At 46.5% G+C, this 23,015-nt stretch overlaps 1 protein-coding gene across 1 annotated transcript in view; it reads left to right on the top strand.

The window, feature by feature from the left end:
* UROC1 (urocanate hydratase 1) overlaps positions 1–22,625 on the top strand; it is a 39,131-nt gene extending 16,506 nt beyond the window's left edge. The window contains exons 11-19 of the mRNA XM_064156067.1: positions 2,367–2,464; positions 3,274–3,346; positions 5,551–5,672; positions 9,790–9,860; positions 10,834–10,932; positions 13,397–13,496; positions 16,379–16,460; positions 21,141–21,240; positions 22,380–22,625. Of these exons, the coding sequence (XP_064012137.1) occupies positions 2,367–2,464; positions 3,274–3,346; positions 5,551–5,672; positions 9,790–9,860; positions 10,834–10,932; positions 13,397–13,496; positions 16,379–16,460; positions 21,141–21,240; positions 22,380–22,520 (886 nt within the window). The 3' untranslated portion in view covers positions 22,521–22,625. The remainder of the gene's footprint in view (positions 1–2,366; positions 2,465–3,273; positions 3,347–5,550; positions 5,673–9,789; positions 9,861–10,833; positions 10,933–13,396; positions 13,497–16,378; positions 16,461–21,140; positions 21,241–22,379) is intronic.
* Positions 22,626–23,015: the final 390 nt, after the last annotated feature.

Genomic DNA, 23,015 nt, shown 5'->3' with positions numbered 1-23,015 from the left:
TTGGTCAGGGGGGGCTAGAAAGCAGGATTATTTACACAGAACCAGCCTAGGGCACCCACTGTGACAGACACACACACTGACACACATCCTGACACTCCCACTCTGTCTTGCCTATGTTTTGTGTTCTTATTTTTATACATCTCTGAGTGAAGCAGACATCACCATTGTTTCCTTTTCACAGCCTATAATCTAACTTTTCTCACTAAAATATTCCAGTTAGCCTCAAACTATTTTTCACCTTTAAGTTGAGGTGCTCTGCAAATGATCAGACCTCTGTCTTCCTTGCAAGAAGTTTGTGTTCTTTGATATTTCAGTGGAAATCTAAAGTAGTTACAATGCTAATAAGTCTCAACTTTGTACTTCAATAGCTATAATTCATAATCTGCCATGCATCACTTAACAGTAGTAGTCTCTAGTGTATAAGATCAGAGGTCTGAACATTAATGACTTATTGCACTTTTATAAGTTCCTTAATTGCATTAGGCTTTAAAAATCTGGAGCAGTTAGTACAATTCCCTACAGTCCTCCACCAGCTGATTTAAGTTCACTGGAGAAAGCATAAGAACCCAATGGGTAAGATAAAGAGCCCATTTAGCCTACTGTGCTTTCAGCTGTGACCAGGAAAGGGGTTTCAGGGAAAGATATAAGGAGGAAACAATCTCCCTCGGCACTCCTCCCAGCTTGTTACTTCAGTAACTAAGCTCTGTGTAGCATCTTGATCTTAGGGAGCTACTCCTGCTTTACAAGTCTGCAAAAGAGATTGGAATTGAACATGAGAAAGGGAGAAATTTGGCATAACCAATATATAAATAAATAGCTGTGGGACAAAGGCAACAAGCTGTAGAGTTGTTCTTAGTTGGGGCTTCTGAGACTTTATGGCTACTTCTCTGGTTTTACTCACCTTCAACATTTCTGCTGGAGACTTTTCTCCCCAGTAAAAGGCAGAATATAGGCATATAAACTATTTGACTCTTGGTGAGGGACCTACAAGGACCTTTACAGTTTCCTAATTCTCTATCATGCTGCTCTGAGACAAACATAACAGGTAGCAACAGGACTAGGGGGAATGGAGCAAAGCTGGAGGTGGGTGGATTCAGCCTGGACGTGAGGAGGAAGTTGTTCTGCATGAGAGTGGTGAGTCTGGAATGGGTTGCCCAGGGAGGTGGTTGAGGCCCCATCCCTGGAGGTGCTTAAGGCCAGGCTGGATGAGGCTGTGGGCAGCCTGCTCTAGGGTAGGGTGTCCCTGCTTATGGCAGAAGCGTTGGAACTGCATGATCCTTGTGGTCCCTTCCAACCCTAACTGATTCTGTGATTCTAGGTAAATTTGTCCCTCAAAGAAATTTCTAATAGGCTAGAAAATACCTAAAAAACATTTCTATTTGATTTGTTAGGCATTGATTAACCTCTCTAGAGACATAGAGATGTCTACGACTACCTGAAGGGAGGCTGTAGCCAGGTGGGGGTTGGCCTCTTCTCCTAGGCAACCAGCAACAGAACAAGAGGATGCAGTCTCCAGTTGTGCCAAGGGAGATATAGGCTGGATGTTAGGAGGAAGTTCTTCACAGAAAGAGTGATTTCCCATTGGAATGGGCTGCCCAGGGAGGTGGTGGAGTCCCTATCCCTGGAGGTGTTCAAGCAAAGCCTGGATGCGGCACTTAGTGCCATGGTCTAATTGACTGGCTAGGGCTGGGTGCTAGGTTGGACTGGATGACCTCGGAAGTCTCTTCCAACTTGGTTGATTCTATTCTATGTCAACTCCCCAACTATGGCAGGGGGTTGGAACTAGATGATTTTTGAGGTCACTTCCAACCTAAACCTTTCTGTTTTCAACTCCATGTGCCACTGTGCCCTGAGGTTGGAATCAGATGGCGTTAAGTGGAAATGATATCAGAAAGAGCAGTCCTGAAGTATGGTTCACCATTGAAAACATGGGAAACAGGACTTGTATTGACCAAGAGATCAGGACAGTGGTGTTCAGCCATGTTCCATTTTTTTCTCTATCCCTGCTTTCTGTCTTTGTGGACTTCATGAAAGTGCTTTGCAGGTTTGTGTAGGCTCTTTTTGCTTTTCAGTACTTTTTACCCTTAGAGCTGGTTGCATTTCATGACCCCTATCTGCTGGTGAGGGGAGTGAATTGGTGTGGGGAGTGAATTGGTGATTGAGAATCTCTTCAAGATTTGGGTATAATAAGTCCTACAGAGACTGAAAGAATCTCAGTCATTATCTCAAGGGTTTAACTTTGAATTTTTCTGGGGTCTGTCAGTTCCACCTGTCTTCACCTACTCCCATGCCTTTAGCAAGTTCATTATACTACTTTTTTTGTATTTTACCAATTTCCAAAATAACTCTTTCCTTCTCTATTTCAGTCTGAGGAGACATGTGGCTGCTATTAACAGACTAGCTGATAAGGGCATGTTTTTTTGGGATTATGGCAATGCTTTTCTCTTGGAAGCTCAAAGAGCTGGTAAGTAGTTCCTGCAGTTATTAAGTGACAAGAAGGACAATTCTGCATACATCCTCCTAGCTCTGTGTTTTGGTAGGATAGGATTGGCCACTCTTTAGTCTCTGTCATTCTGAGACCTTGACAGACATTAAGAGCAGTGTGGGCAGCAGGGCAAGGGAGGGGATTATCCCCCTTTACTCTGCTCTCCTGAGGCCTCACCTGGGGTACTGTGTACAGTTCTGGAGCACCCAACACAAGAAGGACATGGAACTGTTGAAGTGAGTCCAGAGGAGGCCACAAAGATGGTCAGAGGGCTGCAGCAGCTCTGCTGTGAGGACAGGCTATGAGAGCTGGGGCTCTTCAGACTGGAGAAGAGAAGGCTTTGAGCAGACCTTGTAGTGGCCTTCCAGTATCTGATGGGGGCCTGCAGGAAGGCTGGGGAGGGACTATTGACAAGGCCTTGTAATGACAGGACAGGGAGGAATGGATTTAAACTGTCAGAGGGGAGATTTAGACTAGATGTTAGGAAGAAGCTCTTTCCAGTGAGGGTGGTGAGACACTGGCACAGGTTGCTGAGGGAGGTTGTGGCTGCTCCCTCCCTGGAGGTGTTCAAAGCCAGGTTGAGGATGAGGCCTTGAGCAGCCTGTTCTAGTGGGAAGTGTCCCTGCCTATGGTGGAGGTTTGGAACTGGATGACCTTTGAGGTCCCTTTCAACCTAAACCATTCTACCTCTGTGGCTGAGGTGGAACCTTCATGGAACCCAGGTGCAGTCTGGTTTTACACTTCATAGATGTTCTTCAAGTCACTGACTGTTAAAATTTCTTTTATAGGTGCTAATGTTGAGAAAAAAGGAGCCAATAAAACAGAATTTCGATATCCTTCCTATGTTCAGCACATCATGGGGTATGTTGGGGAATTGGGAATAAAGCATTCACATGCCTCTTGATTCCTCCTTTTCTAAGGGGAGTACTGCAGAGCTTCCACTTAGTGCAAATCTTGCAGTCTACTATACATGAGGAAAAGAAATCAGCAGTAGGTGTAGGAAAATTGATGTCAGAAGTGTTACTCCAGAGTTAGTCTCTGGAAAAATGTTCTGTGTGATTTAGGAAGGTCTCCTGCTAGCTGTAAGCAACATGTTCATGTTTTCTGTTGCCTTCCATTGAGCTGCTTCCTTCATTTTCCTGTGTACAGGGAAAAGAAGAGCTAGACTTGATGGAACACAAACCCTATAAGGAGAGGCTGAGGGAGCTGGGGATGTTTAGCCGGGAGAAGAGGAGGCTCAGGGCAGACCTCATTGCTGCCTACAACTACCTGAAGGGAGGTTGTAGCCAGGTGAGGGTTGGTCTCTTCTCCCAGACAACCAACAACAGAACAAGGGGACACAGTCTCAAGTTGTGCCAGGGGAGGTCTAGGCTGGATGTTAGGAGGAAGTTGTTGGCAGAGAGAGTGATTGGCATTGGAATGGGCTGCCCAGGGAGGTGGTGGAGTCACCATCCCTGGAGATGTTCAAGCAAAGCCTGGATGAGGCACTTAATGCCATGGTCCGGTTGACTGGCTAGGGTTGGTGCTAGGTTGGACTGGGTGATCTTGGAGATATCTTCCAACCTGGTTGATTCTATGATTCTGTGAGATTCGCATATGTAACGTCTGACAGCAGAGGTTTTGCCAGTATTTTGTTCTGCAAGGCATGGCAGGTCTTGATAATTTGCTGTAAAGCTTTATCATTTTTAGAATTGAAAGGTCTCAGGTGGCCAGCTCCAGAACGAGAGGACACAGCCTCAAGCTACACCAGGGGAAATTTAGGCTGGAGGTGAGGAGAAAGTTCTTCCCTGAGAGAGTCATTGGACACTGGAATGGGCTGCCCGGGGAGGTGGTGGAGTCGCCGTCCCTGGAGCCGTTCAAGGCACGGTTGGATGTGGCACTTGGTGCCATGGTCTAGCCTTGAGCTCTGTGGTAAAGGGTTGGACTTGATGATCTGTGAGGTCTCTTCCAACCCTGATGATACTGTGATACTGTAATAGAATCAGCCAGGTTGGAAGAGACCTCCAAGCTCAGCCAGTCCAACCTAGCACCCAGCCCTGTCCAATCAACCAGACCATGGCACTGAGTGCCTCATCCAGGCTTTGCTTGAACACCTCCAGGCATGGTGACTCCACCACCTCCCTGGGCAGTCCATTCCAATGGCAAATCACTCTCTCTTCTTAAAGTAGGCACCAGATGGGTGAACAGTAAGCTAAAACACTACCACATCAGAACTCTTCAGTCCTTCACACAAACAGCTGCATTTTGTTTCATTGATCCTGTTATCCTTAAGCAGCTCTGTGCAAGAGCACAGCCAAATTGCAGCTGCAAAGCATAACTATATGCAACTGCACTTCTGAGTGCTGGGAGTGAAGAGCTTATCTCTTCAGAGCAGTGGAGCTCAATCCCAAATCATCAAAGCTTATGTCTACACTGAACTTAAAAGCACATCTGAAATGGGATGCTTTTCTGCCCATGTCATCCAGTCTGTGCATCCCATTTGCAGATAAAACTGAGCTCAGGAAATCTTTGAGAGACTGAGTTCATGACACCTTTTGCCTCTGACTCATGCTTAACTTGCGTGTACCATGTGAATAGAGGCTTGAACATAGAGTAAAGCACCAACCAGACTAGATATGTTCTGGAAGTCAGCTGCAGCATGTCTTACTGTAGTGTGTAAACAGTGTGGACTGCAAATAAGTTGGAAGTAAGGCACTTGTTCACTGTCTGACAGCATAGATGCACTCAGAGTCAGCCTAGGTTCAGGACAAAAAGAGCAGGCAGCAGGGAGAGGATGTGTGCTGGAACAAAAGTAGCAATTCATCTGATGATGCACTTGTTTGACTGAACTGCCCCTGTCAAAATCTGGGCTTTGACTGTGTTTTTGTAGACCACTTGATGGCTTTGTGAAGCAGCACTGTTTAATGTCTCAATTAACGGTCCTTGATGCTTCTGTTTAGATTAGTTCATTGAAAATGTTTCAAATTCTTCTGTCTCTGGCTAATGAAAGAAAAGCACTGCTAGCAGCCAGGATAAATAAGGAAAGAATTTCAACTATCTCTTAATGAAACACTTTCTCTTCCCAGGGACATTTTTTCCCTGGGATTCGGGCCGTTCCGCTGGGTTTGTACCTCAGGTGACCCACAGGATCTTGCTGCCACTGACGCGATTGCCATGGCTGTGCTGGAAGACTCCATACGCCAGGGAGGTAAGGTCACCACCCCATGGCCCATCACTGGGAGTGCCTCTGGGGAGGGAAGGAAGCGAAGGTGTGAAATCACAGAATCAGTCAGGGTGGGAAGGGACCACAAGGAGCAGCCAGTTTCAACCCCCCTGCCATGGGCAGGGACACCCTACCCTCGAGCAGGCTGCACACAGCCTCATCCAGCCTGGCCTTAAACATCTCCAGCCATGGGGCCTCAACCACCTCCCTGGGCAACCCAGTCCAGCCTCTCACCACTCTCATGCTCAACAACTTCCTCCTCACCTCCAGGCTGAATCTCCCCATCTCCAGCTTTGCTCCATTCCCCCTACTCCTGTCACTCCCTGACAGCCTAAAAAGTCCCTCCCCAGCTTTTTTGTAGGCCCCCTTCAGATACTGGAAGGTCACCTGGGAGCCTCCTCTTCTCCAGACTACACAGCCCCAACTCTCAGTCTGTGCTCACAGCAGAGCTGCTGCAGCCCTCTGAGCATCCTCGCGGCCCTTCTCTGGACACACTCCAGCACATCCACATCCTTCTTGCAATGGGGTCTCCAAAATGCATGCTAGCTTTTGTCTGAAACCAAAGCAGGCAGTCTCTTTGCTGTTCCATGTGGGCAGGAAATCTTGCTGTTCTCCAAGCTCCTGTAAGGAGTGTGCAACCAGTAAGTGATATGTAAATGCACCCTCTCGAAGCTATTGTTGCAGTTTTGGCTAAGAGCTTCTAATTTTGTTTGACACAGATTGTCCCATGCTTTGTCTCGTTAAAAAAACCCTGAAGGCAAGTGGTATCTTTCATCAACAGGTCTTAGAGAGTGCATTAAAGGAATGAACTGCTTTTTCCCTGTCCCCAAGGTGAATGAGGCATGTGAATTTAAGGAGGTTTTAAGAGGCTAGCAAGCAGATCAGAGACAGGACACCCAGGTTTCATGGGTGTGGTGCTCCATCCAGTGTCATATATTTGTGATTACAATTCTGAGGTCTTTCTTTGTCATTTGAGAATAAATTGACAGCTGTTTCTCTTGACTGGTGGAACTGATCTGGGACATCTGTATGGCTTGCTCTGCTGCTCTAGTATTTGTCTGCTCTAAGTCTCTGTGCACCATGAAATATAAAATATGGCAGGTTGTCTCTGAAATAGAGAATGAGTTCCTTGCTATCACTTTTACAAGCCATTTGGTATGCTGGGGTAACTCCTGCAATCTCTTATGAAACATCTCTGGTAGTCTCAGTGAATATTGCCCATTACCACCTTCTAGAACATGCTTCCTCGAAGCTTAGGAGTGGTAGCACAATCCCATTAGGACAGCAGTAGCATATGGTTTTTGTTTCACTCTCTGTGAAGCTAAGAGCTGATGCTCACTGCAGAATTTAGAAGATAGCACTTGGAGCCAACACCTTTTGGGCTTCCCAGTTCAGGAGGGACAGGGATTTATTTGATAGAGTCCAACAGAGGTCTATGGGTATGGTTGAGGGGCTGGAGCACTGCCTTGCAAGGAGAGGCTGGCACACCTGGAGCTTTTTAGTCTGGAGAAGAGAAGACTGAGAGGGGAATTAATAAGTGTTTAGAAATACATAAGGGTTGGGTGTCATGGAGCAAGAAACAGCCTCTTCTCACTTGTGCCCCATGAAAAGACAAGGGGCAATGGATGTAAACTACAGCACAGGGAAGTTCCACCTCAACATACATGAGGAAGAACTTATTTACAGTGAGGGTCATGGAGCTCTGGAATGTGCTCCCCAGAGAGGTTATGGAGCCTCCTTCTCTGGAGACTTTCAAGCCCTGTTTGGAGGTGTCCCTGTGTGGCCTGCAGTAGATTTTTGTGGTACTGCTGTGGCAGGGGAGTTGGACTCAATCTCCAAAGGTCCCTTCCAACCCTTAACATCCTGTGATCTGTGAGTGTAAAGCGCTCAGAGGTCTTTTTGGGATCATTAAAGTTCTTTGTATGGAAGGGCAGCTCCTGCAGGAGTAGTGTATTTTTCATTCTCCCTTAACTAGGTGTTTAACCCAGCTGGAACACCAATATCTTGCCTGTTTCCTTTTCCTAGCTTTACTCTGCACATCTGCTGACATAGGGCTTGGTGAGGAGACTACCAAGGACAATTTTGACTTTGCAGTGTGTAGTTTCTCCACTTTGGCCAACTTTCAAGCATAAGTCACTCATACATTACAGATGTACAATGGTGTCTAAGTGGGGACAGACAATGAGCAGCATTGCTCAGGGACTGGCACTGTAACCAGTGCTGTTTAATGTCTTTGTTGGTGATGTGTGGGAATGATTTCACCCTCAGCGAGTTTGTTGACAACACCAAGCTGTGCAGTGCAGTGCACATGCTGGAGGGAAGGGATGCCAACCAGAGGGACCTTGACAGGCTTGAGAAGTGAGCCTATGTGAACTTCACGAAGCTCAGCAAAGCCAAGCACAAGAGTCCTGCATCTGGGTGAGGGCAACCCCAAAGGCAAACACAGACTGGGCAGAGAACAATCCAAAGGAGGAGGAGGACTTGGAAGTGCCAGCTAATGAGAATCATAGAATCCATCAGGGTTGGAAGGGACCACAAGGATCATCTAGTTCCAACCCTACCCTAGAACAGGCTGGCCAGAGTCTCATCCAGCTTGGCCTCAAATACCTCCAGGGATGGGGCCTCAACCTGGGCAACCCATTCCAAGATCTCACCACTCTCATAGTGAGAAGCTTCATGTGAGCTGGAAATGTGCACTTTCAGCCTAGAAATCCAACTGTATCCTGGCCTGTGTCAAAAGAGTGACCAGCAGGTTGAGGGAAGTGATTCTGCCCCTTTGCACTCCTGAGACGTCACCTGTAGTTCTATGTCCAGCTCTGGACTCCACTACAGAAGGAGGACATAGCATTGTTAGAATGGGTCCAGGGGAGTCATGAGTATGATCAGAGGGCTGGAGCTCGCTTCTGAAGACAGGCTGAGAGAGCTGGGGTAGTTCAGTCTGGAGAAGAGAAGGCTGGGGAGACCTAGCAGCTTTCCAGTGTTTGAAGAAGCCCTACAGGATAGCTGGAGAGGGACTTCTTACAAAGGCAGGTAACAGTAGGATGAGCTTCTTCACACTGAAAGAAGCTTGATTTATATTAGGCCTTAGGAACAGATTCTTCACTGTGAGGGTGGTGAGGCACTGGAATAGGCTGCCTAGAGAAATTGTGGAGGCTCCATCCCTGAAAGTGTTCAAAGGCTGGACGGGGCCTTGACCAGCTTGGTTCAGCAGGAGGTGTTCATACCTACAGCAGAAGGGTTTAACTAGATGAACATGTCTGACTGATATGTGCCCCATCTGCCTTCATTTCAAATACTCCTCTTTGGTTTGGCTGATCAAAATGGAATGACACAGAAAAAAATGAGAGGAGAAGATGTGGAATGAAAAAAAAAATGTTGTGCAGAATTCCCTTCTTATATAACAACATATATCTAAAAACAGGGTGTAGGGTGGATTTACACAGGACCTAATTCATACTCATTGTTTTCTGTGCAGTCTGAGTTCCATAGTAATGAAAGGCCATACACCTCAGCTGGTAGGAGAACAGCTCTTGGTTTTATCCAGGGGTAGAAACATTCATGTGGGCCATTTAGATTGGCTGCACAGCAGTAGCTCTGTACTATATCCCAGCATCAGTGTAACTTCTCCTCAAGTATGGATTGCCAGACACTTCTGAGACTTTCTGCTGGCCCAAAGGAGTTATTTACTGCATGATGCAAGACTGGATCATAGTACCCAACACCATGAAGCCTGCTAAAGCTACGACTTTAGCAAAGGCTCAGAGAGGGCTTGAGCATTTAGCAGGCAGCAAGCCAGGTGACAAAAATGAACAGCAGACTAAATGCTTCTTTCCAGCCTTAATTTAGTATGCTAGAGATCCAAATTGGGGGGGGGGGGTGGGTTACTGTTCCAGTTGTCTCCTGGGTGACATCTCATACCTTCCTCTAAATATATGGCACCAGTTACTGTGTCAGCTAGACTGAGGCATCTATATAGCATTTCCTCTATGTGTGCTTGCATCTGAGAGCAGAATTTGATTTCCCAGTGCTGTCAGCTGAACTAAATTAAAGTATATTGCATTCATTTTCAAAACCTCTTTTCTTTCTTGCTTTCTCTTGCCAGTGAGCACATCTGTGAAGCAGCAGTACCACGACAACATCCGCTGGATTCGGGAAGCTGCCAAGCACAGCTTGGTAAGTGCACGACCTCCTTTGGCAAGTGTGCCTGCTCCTGGTACAGTGCAGTGTTTCAGTGTCAGAGTGAATAGCAGGAATGGGTGTGAGTGAAAACACTGGCTGAAACTCACAGGGCTGAAAACATAAACACCTCTCCACAGCAGGGTTTTAAGGTGAGCTGAAGCAGTGCTGTCCCTTTACTTCCTCATCTGGAGATGTTCAGATAATCCAGTGATATCTACTTGTATATCTGGAGTGAAACAAGATAACAAATCACCCTCCACCTCATCTGTAACCAGTTCTCTTTCAAAGCACTATACAAAACCACCTCCTTGGAACTGCTTTGGCCCAACCTTGTTGTGCATTCAATTCTCAGTGCCCTTTTCAAAACAGGTGGAAAGGCCAAAGAAGTGCCATCCTTTTGCACTGTGGGAAGCAGGATGCCAGCGAGGCATCCTTTGTTTTTCTTGTAGGGCAGGCTCTCACTGTGTGAAGCTCTGGTCATGCTGTAGGGCTCACATATGCTGTCATCATCTGGAAACCAGATTGGTTTGTGGGGTACAAGCTGAAAAGGAGCATAGCTGTGCAGGACAGATGTTCTTTTCCATTCTTTGTCTCTGCATTTCTCTCCCCTTCCACCCCATCATTTCCAGTTCTAAATCTCTGCTTCTCTGTGTTGATAAGGGATTTGTTGATAGGAGGATTATAGCCTAGCAATCAGGTTGATTTAAAAAGTGGGATATATTGGACAGTAGCAGCTGAATACAGAAATACATCTCACTGATTGTGTGAATGGAGATAAAACTCAGTTCAAAGAGGGACTTTTATATCCATCTTTTTTTTTTTTTCTCCCTGGAAGCTGAATGTTGGTGAGGAAATAATCTGCATTTTCTCCTGCAGAAGGGGTCAATCCTGTGACTCCATTTATCTGGGCCTTGAAGATAAGCCAGTTGCAGAGAGAATTCACTGTTCTGGCATTTTTCTTTTCCAGGTTGTTGGCTCTCAAGCCAGAATCCTATATTCTGATCAGAGGGGCCGGGTGTCCATAGCCGTGGCTATTAATCAAGCAATTTCCCAAGGAAAGATTAAGGTTTGTCTTTTATGTCTTGATATAGTGTGGTAAATGTGCTTAACATCTGAGACTGGAGTGGCAGGTGGGAAAGGAGAAAGATTCAGCCAGTGAGAGAAGTGTCTGCCATTTCCATGGGACCAGTGTTATCTAGCATATATTTAGCACTTAGTCCTCCTCTTTTGTAGAATCACAGAATTAAGCAGGTTGGAGGAGACCTCCAAGATCATCCAGGCCAACCTAGCACCCAGCCCTGTCCAGTCAACCAGACCATGGCACGAAATGCCTCATCCAGGCTTTGCTTGAACACCTCCAGGGATGGCAACTCCACCACCTCCCTGGGCAGCCCATTCCACTCTCTCTGCCAACAACTTCCTCCTAATATCCAGCCTATACTTCCCCTGGCACAGCTTGAGACTGTGTCCCCTTGTTCTGTTGCTGGTTGCCTGGCAGAAGAGACCAACCCCCACCTGGCTACAGCCTCCCTTCAGGTAGCTGTAGACAGCAATGAGGTCTGCCCTGAGCCTCCTCTTCTGCAGGCTGCACACCCCCAGCTCCCTCAGCCTCTCCTCATAGGCCTTGTGTTCCAGGCCTCTCCTTGCAGCATCAAACTAAAGTATCATCACTCGTTCTTCTACAACACTTTTGTAGTTGAAACACCCCTTATTAAAGGGGCAAGCCAAACTTATTCTAGCTAGGAAAGTCATGGATTTTGTAACCCAGAAGATGTTTGCTAAAATACTTCAAATGCCATTGACCTTCCAGGATTCAAAATCAACATCACTGCAAGCTAATCTCATAAAATAAACCTGACCAGGCAGAGCACTCCCTTAGAGCTGTGACTGACAAGGTCACCCTCCCAGGCCCTTCAGATTTTGTGGCATCCTTTTTTTTCTTTCCATCTCTGCAAGTCTCCTTCCCCATCTCACAAGCTGGGTGCTCACATCCCTTGTCAACAATCTCCTAATTCCCTGCCAGCATAAGCCAGAGCCAACTCATTCCAGCTCAGACTGTGCCAAGAGTCAGTTGCTCTTACACAAACCCTCTGCATGGCAAATGATGATAAACACCTACAAGCCACTCTAGGGTCACACTGTCAATTAAATGCCACATCAAGAATGGACTTGTTTGGGCTGTGTGAAATTGCTGATTTTCATTGCTAAATTACTTTTTTCAGTCTTGAAGGCTTCCAAATGAATGAAAAAGTGTAAAAAGTCTCTGTCTTGAAGATAAAAACCTAAGAGCTGTTTTTGAATTCAGATTCTTGCAAAGTAATGATCAGATTAAAAGCTGCTGGTTCCCCTTTTCTCCTTTCCCTCCTTTGATAAAGATATTGTGATACAAGCAAGTTCTTGTCCTTAGTTATGAACAGATGGTGACTTCCATGAACAGTAGGTCCAAAACTGTTTTGTAATGAATAATATCACAGAAGGTTGGAAGGGACCTTCAGAGATCATCGAGTCCAACCCCCCTGCCAAGGTAGGGTCCTCTAGGATAGTTCATACAGGAATGCATCCAGGCAGGTTTGGAAAGTCTCCAGAGAAGGAGACTCCACAACCTCTCTGGGCAGCTTGCTCCAGGGCTCTCACCTCCCTGTAAAGAAATTGTACCCTCACTGTAAAGAAGTTTCTCCTCATGCTGAGGTGAAACCTTCTCTGTTCCAGTTTGTATCCTTTGCTCTTTGTCTTACTGTTGCTGACCGCTGAAAAGAGATTGGCCTCGTCCACTTGACACCCCTCAGATATTTGTACACATTGAGATCTCCTCTCAGTCTTATCTTCTCCAGACTAAACAGCCCCATGTTTCTCAGTCTGTCTTCAGAGGGGAGATGCTCAAATCCCCCAGTCATCCTTATGCCTTTCTGCTGGACTCTCTCCAGCAGGTTGCTGTCTCTATTAAACTGAGGAGCCCAAAATTGGCAGAGAAGAGAATATCAGACAGAGAAGGTGGATTAGGGAGTTTAGGAGACTTTGTTAGAGCCACAGAAAATGATTAAGGAAGTTGAACAACTTCCTTATAAGGAAAGCCTGAGGGAGCTGGGGCTCTTTAGCTTGGAGAGGAGGAGACTAAGGGGTGACCTCATTCATGCTTGTAAATATGTAAGGGGTGAGTGCCAGGAGGATGGAGCCAGGCTCTTCTCAGTGATGCTTAGTAACAGGACAAGGGGTAATGGGTGGAAGTTGAGGCATAGAAAGTTCCATGTAAACCTGAGGAAGAATTTTGTCACTGTGAGGCTGACAGAGCACTGGAACAAGCTGCCCAGGGAATCTCTGGAGTGTCTCTCTCTGGAGATATTCAAGAACCATTTGGATGTGTTCCTGTGTGATCTGCTCTAGATGATCCTGCTCTGGCAGGGGGGCTGGACCAGATGATCCTTTGAGGTCCCTTCCAGCCGCTGACATTGTATGAAATGACAAACATGAATTCAGTCAATGGATAAACAGTCCCTAAAGGATTCCATTTTCTTGTCCTTGGCATTATGCAGGCTCCAGTGGTCCTCAGTCGAGATCACCATGACGTGAGCGGGACCGACAGTCCTTACAGAGAAACCTCAAACATCTATGATGGATCAGCCTTTTGTGCAGGTCAGCAGAGCAGCTGAAGCTTGTCTGTTCAGGCAAACAAGCAGATTGATTTGAAAGAAAGTGGGGTTTTACACAACATACTTAAAACTGGGTTTTGTTTAACACTTCAATCCTCATTAATCATATTTCCTGAGGCTTTAACAGTGGTACAGACATGAACATGGAGCTGGTTAAACAGAAGAGGGCTGGAACAATGCTAAAAAATAAAGCCAAGAAATAACAGATTGGAGACCTGAAAAGAAAGACTCAAGTGAATCACTAAGTAATTTTTAACCTAATCTTCCTCAATTTTCCATCCACTAAGTGGAAATCAGGATAATGACTTTAGTCCAGTAGTGTTTCCACATGTTGTGAGCTGGCAGTCATAAAGTGCTGTGTGATTAGAGGATGCAAGCTGCTGTAGAAGGAGAAATTATGATGGAGGTAGCTGAGCATGCTGAATTACTTCCATTATGAGAACTCATAATAGAATCAAATTGTGACCCAATTTTAAATAGGAAAGTTTCCTGCTATCTTAACTGGCTTTCTTGATGCAATGAGGCTTTTAGCTGTGCCTGGCAGAACCACTGCAACATGTTTTGAGGATGCTGGCTGGTTCTAATGGATAGGTGCCTCAAATAATGTTTGGTTCTGAAAAGCTGTCAGAAAATGGTGCAGCTGCACAGAGAATAGCAATCCAAAGTAAGGTCACCAGCAACAGGCTTAGCAACATGAGTAAGCTTCAGGCAAAGCTCTCAGAGAGGGCATTAGAAACAAGGATTGCTAAAACACCCTTGCACCTTGTGCTGTGTGGGGGTTAGTGGTCTGGTTTTGGGTTTGTTTTTCCCCATTTGTGGTTTACCTTCTCCAAGGGCTTGTCTAAAGGTTGCTGACCACTGATTTCATAGGTATTTAAAAACAGGCCTAATTCTTTTTTACCAGGTAAAGCCTCTGAAGGCAATAAAACAATATTGTAAGCCTTATTTTCTTCCTTCTTTGTTGTTGTTTTAACATCCCATTTGAGCTGGCTGAGGTGAAATTGGCTCCTTTCTAGCACACAGGAATTCTCTGGACTGTTTGTCCTTTTTTTTTTGTCTTAGTAAGTACCTCTGCCTGATCCTTGGCAAATATGGGTCATAGCTGCTCTGTAAAGCATGTTTTAGCACAGGCATCTGCAGTTAGTGACCTTTACCAAAGCTAAGTAGCAGCACATTAATACCTTGTTAGTCCTCTTGCTATGCTCCTTGTCCAACCTCTATTCTTATCACACTGGTGGTTGGAGAAGAAATCTGTGCATTTTAGAACATGGAGATTTTGATCTCTCCTACTCCCTCCTGACAGCACTGTAATTATGCTAATTTGGTTATTAAAGTGACATAATGCCAGAGAAAAGATGCTATAATGGGGCTTTTGACAGGGTTTAACATAAATTAGTGCTCAAGTAAACTCATTTTTCCATCACAGGCTCACAGGATGTTAGGGGTTGGAAGGGACCCAAGGAGATCATCCAGTCCAACCCCTCTGCCAGAGCAGGACAATCCTATCTAACACAGATCACAGAGGAACACATCCAGACAGGCCTTGAAAGGCTCCAGAGAAGGAGACTCCACAGCCTCTCTGGGGAGCCTGTTCCAGTGCTCTGTGACCCTCACAGTAAAGAAGTTCCCCCTTGTGTTGAGGTGAAACCTACTATGCTGCAACTTACACCCACTGCTCCTTGTCCTATCCTAGGGAGCAAGAGAGCAGAGCCTGTCCCCCACCTCCTGGCCATCCCTCAGATACTTAGAAACATTTATCAAATCCCATCTCAGCCTTCTCTTCTCCAGACTAAGCAGCCCCAGGTCCCTCAGCCTCTCCTCATAAGCCATGCCCTCCTGTCCCCTAATCATCCTTGTAGCCCTCCACTGGACCAAGGCAATATTTTATCCCAACTGTGTTCCCAAAATGCAGCCTCTGAGCTTTAGATCAGATTTCTATATTAACTCCCCAGTCTCATGTGAAAATACTTTCAGGTTTCCAAAAGCTTCCAATGGTGTAGTTTTCTAGGTGTCATCCCTCCCCCAATTTTGAACTCTTCCAGCCTGTTGTTCCATGACTGAGGCAACCCAAAGGAGAGAAGTGTCTTTGTCTTCACTCTAAGGAAGCTGAGGAGTAGTAGGTTCTTCAGCTGCTTGAACTGGATCACATAAAGCACCAGAAACGGTGGTGTAGAGGCAAAGAGTGGGAGGAAAAATCTCTCTTGCTGTGCTAGTTTGAGCCTAGCTAGAATGTTTTGGTGAGAAGAGCTAGATTGCAGGCTGTGGAAGGAAAACATGGATAATGTCTACCTCACTCATAAGCAAGGACAGGAATCCAAACATAGATAAATCACTTCTCTTTCTGGGGTGCTCCAAGCTGCATTTCTCTCTCTAATCTCACTGCCATTTCTCTGATTAATCCACTTTGCTTCCTAACTCCCTGGCCAAACCTCCATTCTTCCTTGGGACTGGGGTGAGGTTGAGGGGAAGGTGGAAGGGTGGTTCAGAGCCCCTCCTGGGGACTCAGGTTTCTGGGAGGGCTGTTGTGTTTCTGTATTACCTTTTACCTTGTCTATTTCTGTATGTAACTGTATATACTGTAACTATCTGCTTGTATATTCTGCTAGCTGTAAATATAAGCTTCATTCAATTTCCAGAGCTGGCTGAGTCTAGTCTGGGTGATTTCCAAAGTGTGTGTGGGGGAACACCCAAACCATCACACTTGCTTATTCCTCCCAACAATGAGATGCTCAGCCTATGCTTGTGAGAGAAGCTGGGTGTAAAACCTGTCTCCAAAACTGCCTTCAGACAGCTGTAATCAAAATGTCAGTGGAGCAGACAAATGAATGCAGCACATCCATAACATCTTTCTTCTCCTCCTCCCAGACATGGCAGTACAAAACTTTGTAGGAGATGCATTCAGAGGAGCAACGTGGGTTGCATTGCACAACGGTGGTGGAGTTGGCTGGTAAGAGAATATCTGTGTTTCTAAAGCTGGACTCTGAGTTCTCCTACCACTTCTGTGTGTGTGTGTGTGTGTAGGAGAGACAGCAGGGGAATGGCAGAAACAACGTTTGTATTACTGGAGCAGTGCAACGTTGTGATCATAGAAACATAGAACAGTGTAGGTTGGAAGGGACCTCAAGGATCATCCAGCTCCAACCCCCCACTGTAGGCAGGGACACCTCCCACTAGAAGAGGTTGGAAGAGACCTCCAAGATCATCCAGTCCAACCTAGCACCCAGCCCCATCCAATCAACCAGACCATGGCACTAAATGCCTCATCCGGGCTTTTCTTGAACACCTTCAGGGATGGCAACTCCACCACCTCCTGGGCAACCCATTCCAATGCCAATCACTCTCTCTGACAACAACTTCCTCCTAACATCCAGCCAAGACCTCCCCTGCCACAACTTGAGACTGTCCCCCCTTGTTCTGCTGCTGCTTGCCTGGCAGAAGAGACCAACCCCACTTGGCTACAGCCTCCCTTCAGGTAGTTATAGACAGCAATGAGCTCTGCCCTGAGCCTCCTCTTCTGCAGGCTGCACACCCCCAGCTCCCTTAGCCTCTCCTCACAGGGCTGTGCTCCAGGGTCCTCATCAGCTTCATTGCCCTTCTCTGGACATGTTCCAGTGTATCTCAACATCTCTCTTGAATTGAGGAGCCCGGAACTGGACACAGTATTCAAGATGTGGCCTGAGCAGTGCTGAGTACGGGGACAGAATAACCTCCCTCATCCTACAATGGGAAAATGATTTGGTTATATTTTTTGATATTACCTGTGGCTGCTCAGGGGTTTGTCATTGTGGAGTGGTGTTTGCTTACCTTGGTTTTGGGTGCAGACATACCCTTTGTGACCAAATTACTGTGCCTCAATGAAGAATGTGGAGTCTGAAAATTAGGCCTGTCTCTACAGGAACCTTAATAAGCTACCATGCTGAGACTCAGAGGTGGTAACAGTGTTGTGTCATTAGATGTCCTGGTCTGGGAGCCCCTAAAATTCATGGCAGGACAGGTGGTTCTGCTTGGCTTAACTAATCATGGCACCACCCTGGCTAGTCAAAGGGCTGCAACCCCTTTGCCTTCTAAGAAAAAAGAGAGGAATAATTAAAAGGTGCTAAAAGAAACAAAACAACCCCCCAGTCATGACAAATTACTTTCCTTGCCTGGAAGAGATTGATGCCTTTAGACTTGAGGACTCTCTTTTTCTCTAGGCAGCTAAAAATTCATCTGACTTTACCAAAAGAAATCTCGAGGTGCCTGGTAAAAATCTTGTCATCAGCTGGTTTGGAAGTGTGGAAGTGCATGTGGAAGCTTATATACTTTAGAAATGCCAGAGAGAAACCAATTTGTCATTAGCAAGTGTCTGTTCAGAGAGCTGAGAAGTGGCAGCCCCCCTGTGTTCAGCTACCAGTCCTCCCTGCAGAGCTTGGACTTGCCTGCAATTGCTGACACCTCTGTCTTCCCCATGAGACCAGGAAAGGACCTTTCACCTGCTTGGATTTTTTTCTGTGCCATAGCCTTGAGGGGTAAAACAGAGGGAGGGGGGGGAAAACCCAGGATTAATATTGATTTAGCTGAAATCTGCATCACATGTGCTGTTTGAGAGACTTAAGGTGAACATAGTCTTGACTAGAATCAGAGCAAATGAACGTCATCAATTTCTCACTGCTGGTTTGTTTGCAGGAGATATTAATATGGAGCCTGAGAAACCTGAAGTAACAAAGGCAGTAGCAAGTTAAGAATTAAGTTGCCTTGCTGACAGTGTGACATCTTGATTGTGAGAGGGGCCTTGTTTTCTTTGATCTCCTTGGGAGGAGACATCTGGAAATTATAGGAGGTAGCTTAGGTCAAAATGCCACATCCTTCTTTAATTACTTGAAAATGTGACCCAATGCTAATGAAGGCAGAGAGCTCCCCTTTAAATGTGGAGGGTTTCCTAGAAAACCCATCCTGACAAACACTGACATGTAATTTATGAGTGATTTTTATGACAGTAGGACAGATTCTGCTGAGTGATTCTGATTTACATTGGAGGAATCCCAAGGAACTCAATGGAGAGGCTCTAAATTTATGGTGTGCAAGTGAGATCAGACACTTACTGCTCACACCAAAGCTTCAAAGAATGCTCTTTGGGCCCAAAGGGGATCTTAGTCACTGAAAGAACATCTTCCAGTATGGAATGTCTTTGTAAAACACTGCTCCAGAGGTCTGAGTTCCTTACTGTCTGATATTGGCAATAGGCCTAAATTCCAGGATGCTCACACTACTGAGTATCATAGACCATAGAATCAGTCAGGGTTGGAAGGGACCACAAGGATCATCTAGTTCCAACCCCCCTTCTGTGGGCAGGGACACCCTGCCTTAGATCAGGCTGGCCACAGCCTCATCCAGCTTGGCCTTAAACACCTCCAGCCATGGGGCCTCAGCCACCTCCCTGGGCAACCCAGTCCAGCCTCTCACCACTCTCATGCTCAACAACTTCCTCCTCATCTCCAGCCTGAACCTACTCATCTCCAGCTTTGCTCCATTCCCCCCAGTTCTGTCACTATCTGATAGCCTAAAAAGTCACTCCCCAGCTTTTTGTAGCCCCCTTCAGATGGTGGAAGGCCACAAGAAGGTCACCTGGGAGCCTCCTCTTCTCCAGACTCAACAGCCCCAACTCTTTCAGTCTGTGCTCATAGCAGAGCTGCTGCAGCCCTCTGAGCATCCTCATGGCCCTTCTCTGGACATGCTCCTGCATCTCCACATCCCTCTTTTAATGGGGGCTCCAGAACTGGATGCAGTACTCCAGGTGGGGTCTCAGCAGAGCAGAGTAGAGGGGGAGAATCACCTCCCTCAACCTGCTGGCCACACTTCTCCTGATGCAGCCTAACTCCCATTTGATATGAATGTGTCTGAAGTTATTACAAGGAAATGTTATGATTTGTGACAAAACAGAGGGCAAAATCCTGTCTCCAAGATCTCCATTAGTAGTCTCTCATACCATGTGGGGTTGTATGCTATGCCCTGACCCTCAGGTGTTGCTGATGCAGAGCTCTGATGCAAGTTCTCCCTCAGGTTTACAGCAATGGATAATTACTCAGCTGCATTCACCAATAGTTACCAAACATAATGAAACAGAGACATGAAGAGGCCAGGCACTGCAGTCAGACAAGATGCTTTGCTCTGTGTGGTTTCCCTGTCCTTTTAAAGCCAGCCTGGTGTTTCTCCCAGGTCTAATCTGTTACTTTTAACATGTTGGCAGAAGAAGAACAGCAGTAAGTCAGCTTCTTGAAAAGTTGGCAGTGATGTCTTTAAGTATCTATATTTCTCACACAAAATGAATGACTGGGTTTGAAATGACTGAGGCAGATGTGCAGTAAGTAAAGTACTTATGCTCTTTTATTTATCCCAAGAGAGTAGAAGTAGATCCATTTGCCTGCTTCAGATACTCCTTGTCACAGTCATATGTGTAGTGTGGCTAAGACAATCAGCTGAACCTTTAGAAACATACAGAGATAGGTAACTCTCCAGACTCTTGGAAGTTCCAAGCTTGCTTTACTTGTTTTTAGAGCCAGCACAGACTTCAGTCTTCAGCAGATGCAGCACAAGCTTAGTTTCTGACTGACAGAAAGGGACCTGGGGGGTTGTGATAGGCAAACAACTCAGTGTAAGCATTCAGGTGGCAAAGAAAGCCAATGGCATCCTGGTTGGGATTAGAAATGCTGTGGCCAGCAGGAGCAAGGAGGTGGTTGTCCCCCTGTACTCTGCTCTGGTGAGGCCACACCTCGAGTGTTGTGTTCAGTTTTGGGCACCTCATTACAAGAGAGATGTGGAGGTGCTGGAGTGAGTGGAGGGGAGGGCAACGAGGTTGGGGAATAAATCTTATCAGGAGCAACTGAAAGAGCTGGAGATGGTTAGTTTGAAGAGGAGGAGGCTGCAGGGAGACCTCCTGGCTGTCAAAAGCTACCTGAAAGGCCCTTGTGGAGAGGCTGCTGCTGGCCTCTTCTCACAGGTAAAAAGTGACAGAACAAGAGGGAATGGTCTCAAGCTGCCACTGGGCAGATTTAGACTGGGAAACATTTTTTTCCCAACAAGAGTGGTCAGGCATTGGAATGAGCTGCCCAGGGAGATGGTGAAGTCACCAGCCCTGGATGTGTTTAAAAGTCATTTGGGTGTGGTGCTAGGGGTTATGGTTTAAGGGTGAGCTTTGTAGAGTAGGGATATGGATTGGTGATCCTGGGAGTCTTTCCCAACTGGAATGTTTCTGTGATTCAGTGAAGGAACAAGAAATGGCAGAAGTTAAACTAGAGCATGAGGCAGTTTATAGCTGCCCCTTCCTGCTTGCCTTTCTCTTGTCCAGCTCCCCACTTGCTTGACACCCCTGTTTGGTGCAGATACTGTCTGTGAGCTGGGCATTACATGAAGAGTGGAAGAAGTTTTCTGCAGGTCAGGAACCTAGGGACTCTACTCTGCTAAATTCCCTTTTAAAAGTGTATTATTGCAAGTATAAAGGTCATTGATAATGTCACTTCTTCAGCACCATTACTGTGTTCTCATTCTCCTTCCTGCAGTGAAAAAGAACAAATTCAGTAGTCATTTTCAAGGGATTGCTTTGAAGTAGCTTCATTTAGTTCTCTTACATTTCCTTTTCTCTTTTGTTTAGGGGTGAAGTGATTAATGGAGGATTTGGTCTGGTGTTGGATGGGTCCAAGGAGGCTGAAGAACGGGCTAAGATGATGCTCAGCTGGGATGTCTCTAATGGAGTAAGAAAAAAATATCATTCTATCTATTCACTTTAATATTTTCCTGCCTCCAGGACTATGATTATGTAGGTATTTTGCTTCCAGTGCTCTTGTTAATTTTAGAAACTAAATGAGGAGTGTGAGTACACAGGCAGGTATTGGTGGTCAAGAGACTCAATGGCATCCTGGACTGGATCAGGAACAGTGTGGCCAGTAGGACAAGGGAGGTTATTCTGCCCCTGTACTCAGCACTGCTCAGGCCACATCTTGAATACTGTGTCCAGTACTGGGCTCCTCAATTCAAGAGAGAGGTTGAGGTGCTGGAGCATGTACAGAGAAGGGTGACAAAGCTGGTGAGGGGCCTGGAGCACAGCCCTGTGAGGAGAGGCTGAGGGAGCTGGGGGTGTGCAGCCTGCAGAAGAGGAGGCTCAGGGCAGACCTCATTGCTGTCTATAACTACCTGAAGGGAGGTTGTAGCCAGGTGGGGTTGGGCTCTTCTCCCCAGCAACTAACAACAGAACAAGGGGGGACAGTCGCAAGTTGTGGCAGGGGAGGTCTAGGCTGGATGTTAGGAGGAAGTTGTTGGCAGAGAGAGTGATTGGCATTGGAATGGGCTGCCCAGGGAGGTGGTGGAGTTGCCGCCCCTGGAGGCATTCAAGAAAAGACTGGGTGAGGCACTTAGTGCCATGGTCTAGTTGATTGGCCAGGGCTGGGTGCTAGGTTGGTCTGGATGATCTTGGAGGTCTCTTCCAACCTGGTTGATTCTCTGGTTTCATAGTTTAAAATGCATTGAGTGGCATTTTAGCTTTTAAGTGTTCATCCCAGTACAAAAGGCACTGAAAGGATGCTGTTCTCTAAAGCAAGTGCTGGCTTTACACAGCTGGGGTAGAAAGCACAAGCATTGTTAGTGAGGGATTGGTAACTCCTATAAGGTGCCTGGCTCCACCAGTGTTAGCTGCCCAGGGTTCTGTCTCTGCATGGCAACCTAGCAAGTCCATGCAAATGCTCTGCATAGAAATGAAGCACTATAACAACTGGCAGAGGGCTGAAAGATTTATGGCCAGGAAACTGCGTGCCAGTGCTTGCACAGATGTTGTGTAAGATGGATGTGGCAAGAGAAAGGTGGCATTTTCACACCCCTCGATTGTCTTGCCTGACAGGTCGCCAGACGCTGCTGGTCGGGGAACGACTACGCTTACGAAACGATCTGCCGAGCAATGAAAGAGAATGAGGCGTTGAAGGTGACCCTCCCGCACAAGGTGGTGGACGAGAGCATCTTAGAACAAGCTGTGAAGCAGTAGTGGTATTCCAAAGTGCATTGCTGTCCTTGCAGATGCATTTTAAAGTTGCTTCCTTGAATATCCTATTTTGCTGTCTGCTCAGATGATAAATGCCTTGCAAATGTCTGGTCCCTGTGAGCTGTGGTTTTTCCCTCTGGCTTGTTAGTGGGGCAAAACTGGAGCTGGGTGGATGTGTGGTAGGAATAATCTTTTCACTAACAACATTCACAGTGAGGAGCTATTCATTATAAGGCAAGGATGTGGAGGCATCTGTGGAGAGGGACCTGGGAGTGCTAGTGGATAATAAGCTAACGATGGGATAGCAATGTGCCCTTGTGGCCAAGAAGGCCAATGGGATCCTGGGGTGTATTAGGAAGAGTGTGTCCAGCAGATCAAGGGAGGTTCTTCTTCCTCTCTACTTTGCTCTGGTGAGACCTCATCTTGACAACTGCATTCAGTTTTGGGCTCCCCAGTTTAAGAGAAACAGGGATCTGCCAGAGTGGGTCCAGTGGAGGG

This window comes from Pogoniulus pusillus, chromosome 16 (genome assembly GCF_015220805.1).
Source record: "Pogoniulus pusillus isolate bPogPus1 chromosome 16, bPogPus1.pri, whole genome shotgun sequence".
Lineage (NCBI taxonomy): Eukaryota > Metazoa > Chordata > Aves > Piciformes > Lybiidae > Pogoniulus > Pogoniulus pusillus.
This window is presented reverse-complemented; position numbering and strand designations above follow the sequence as displayed.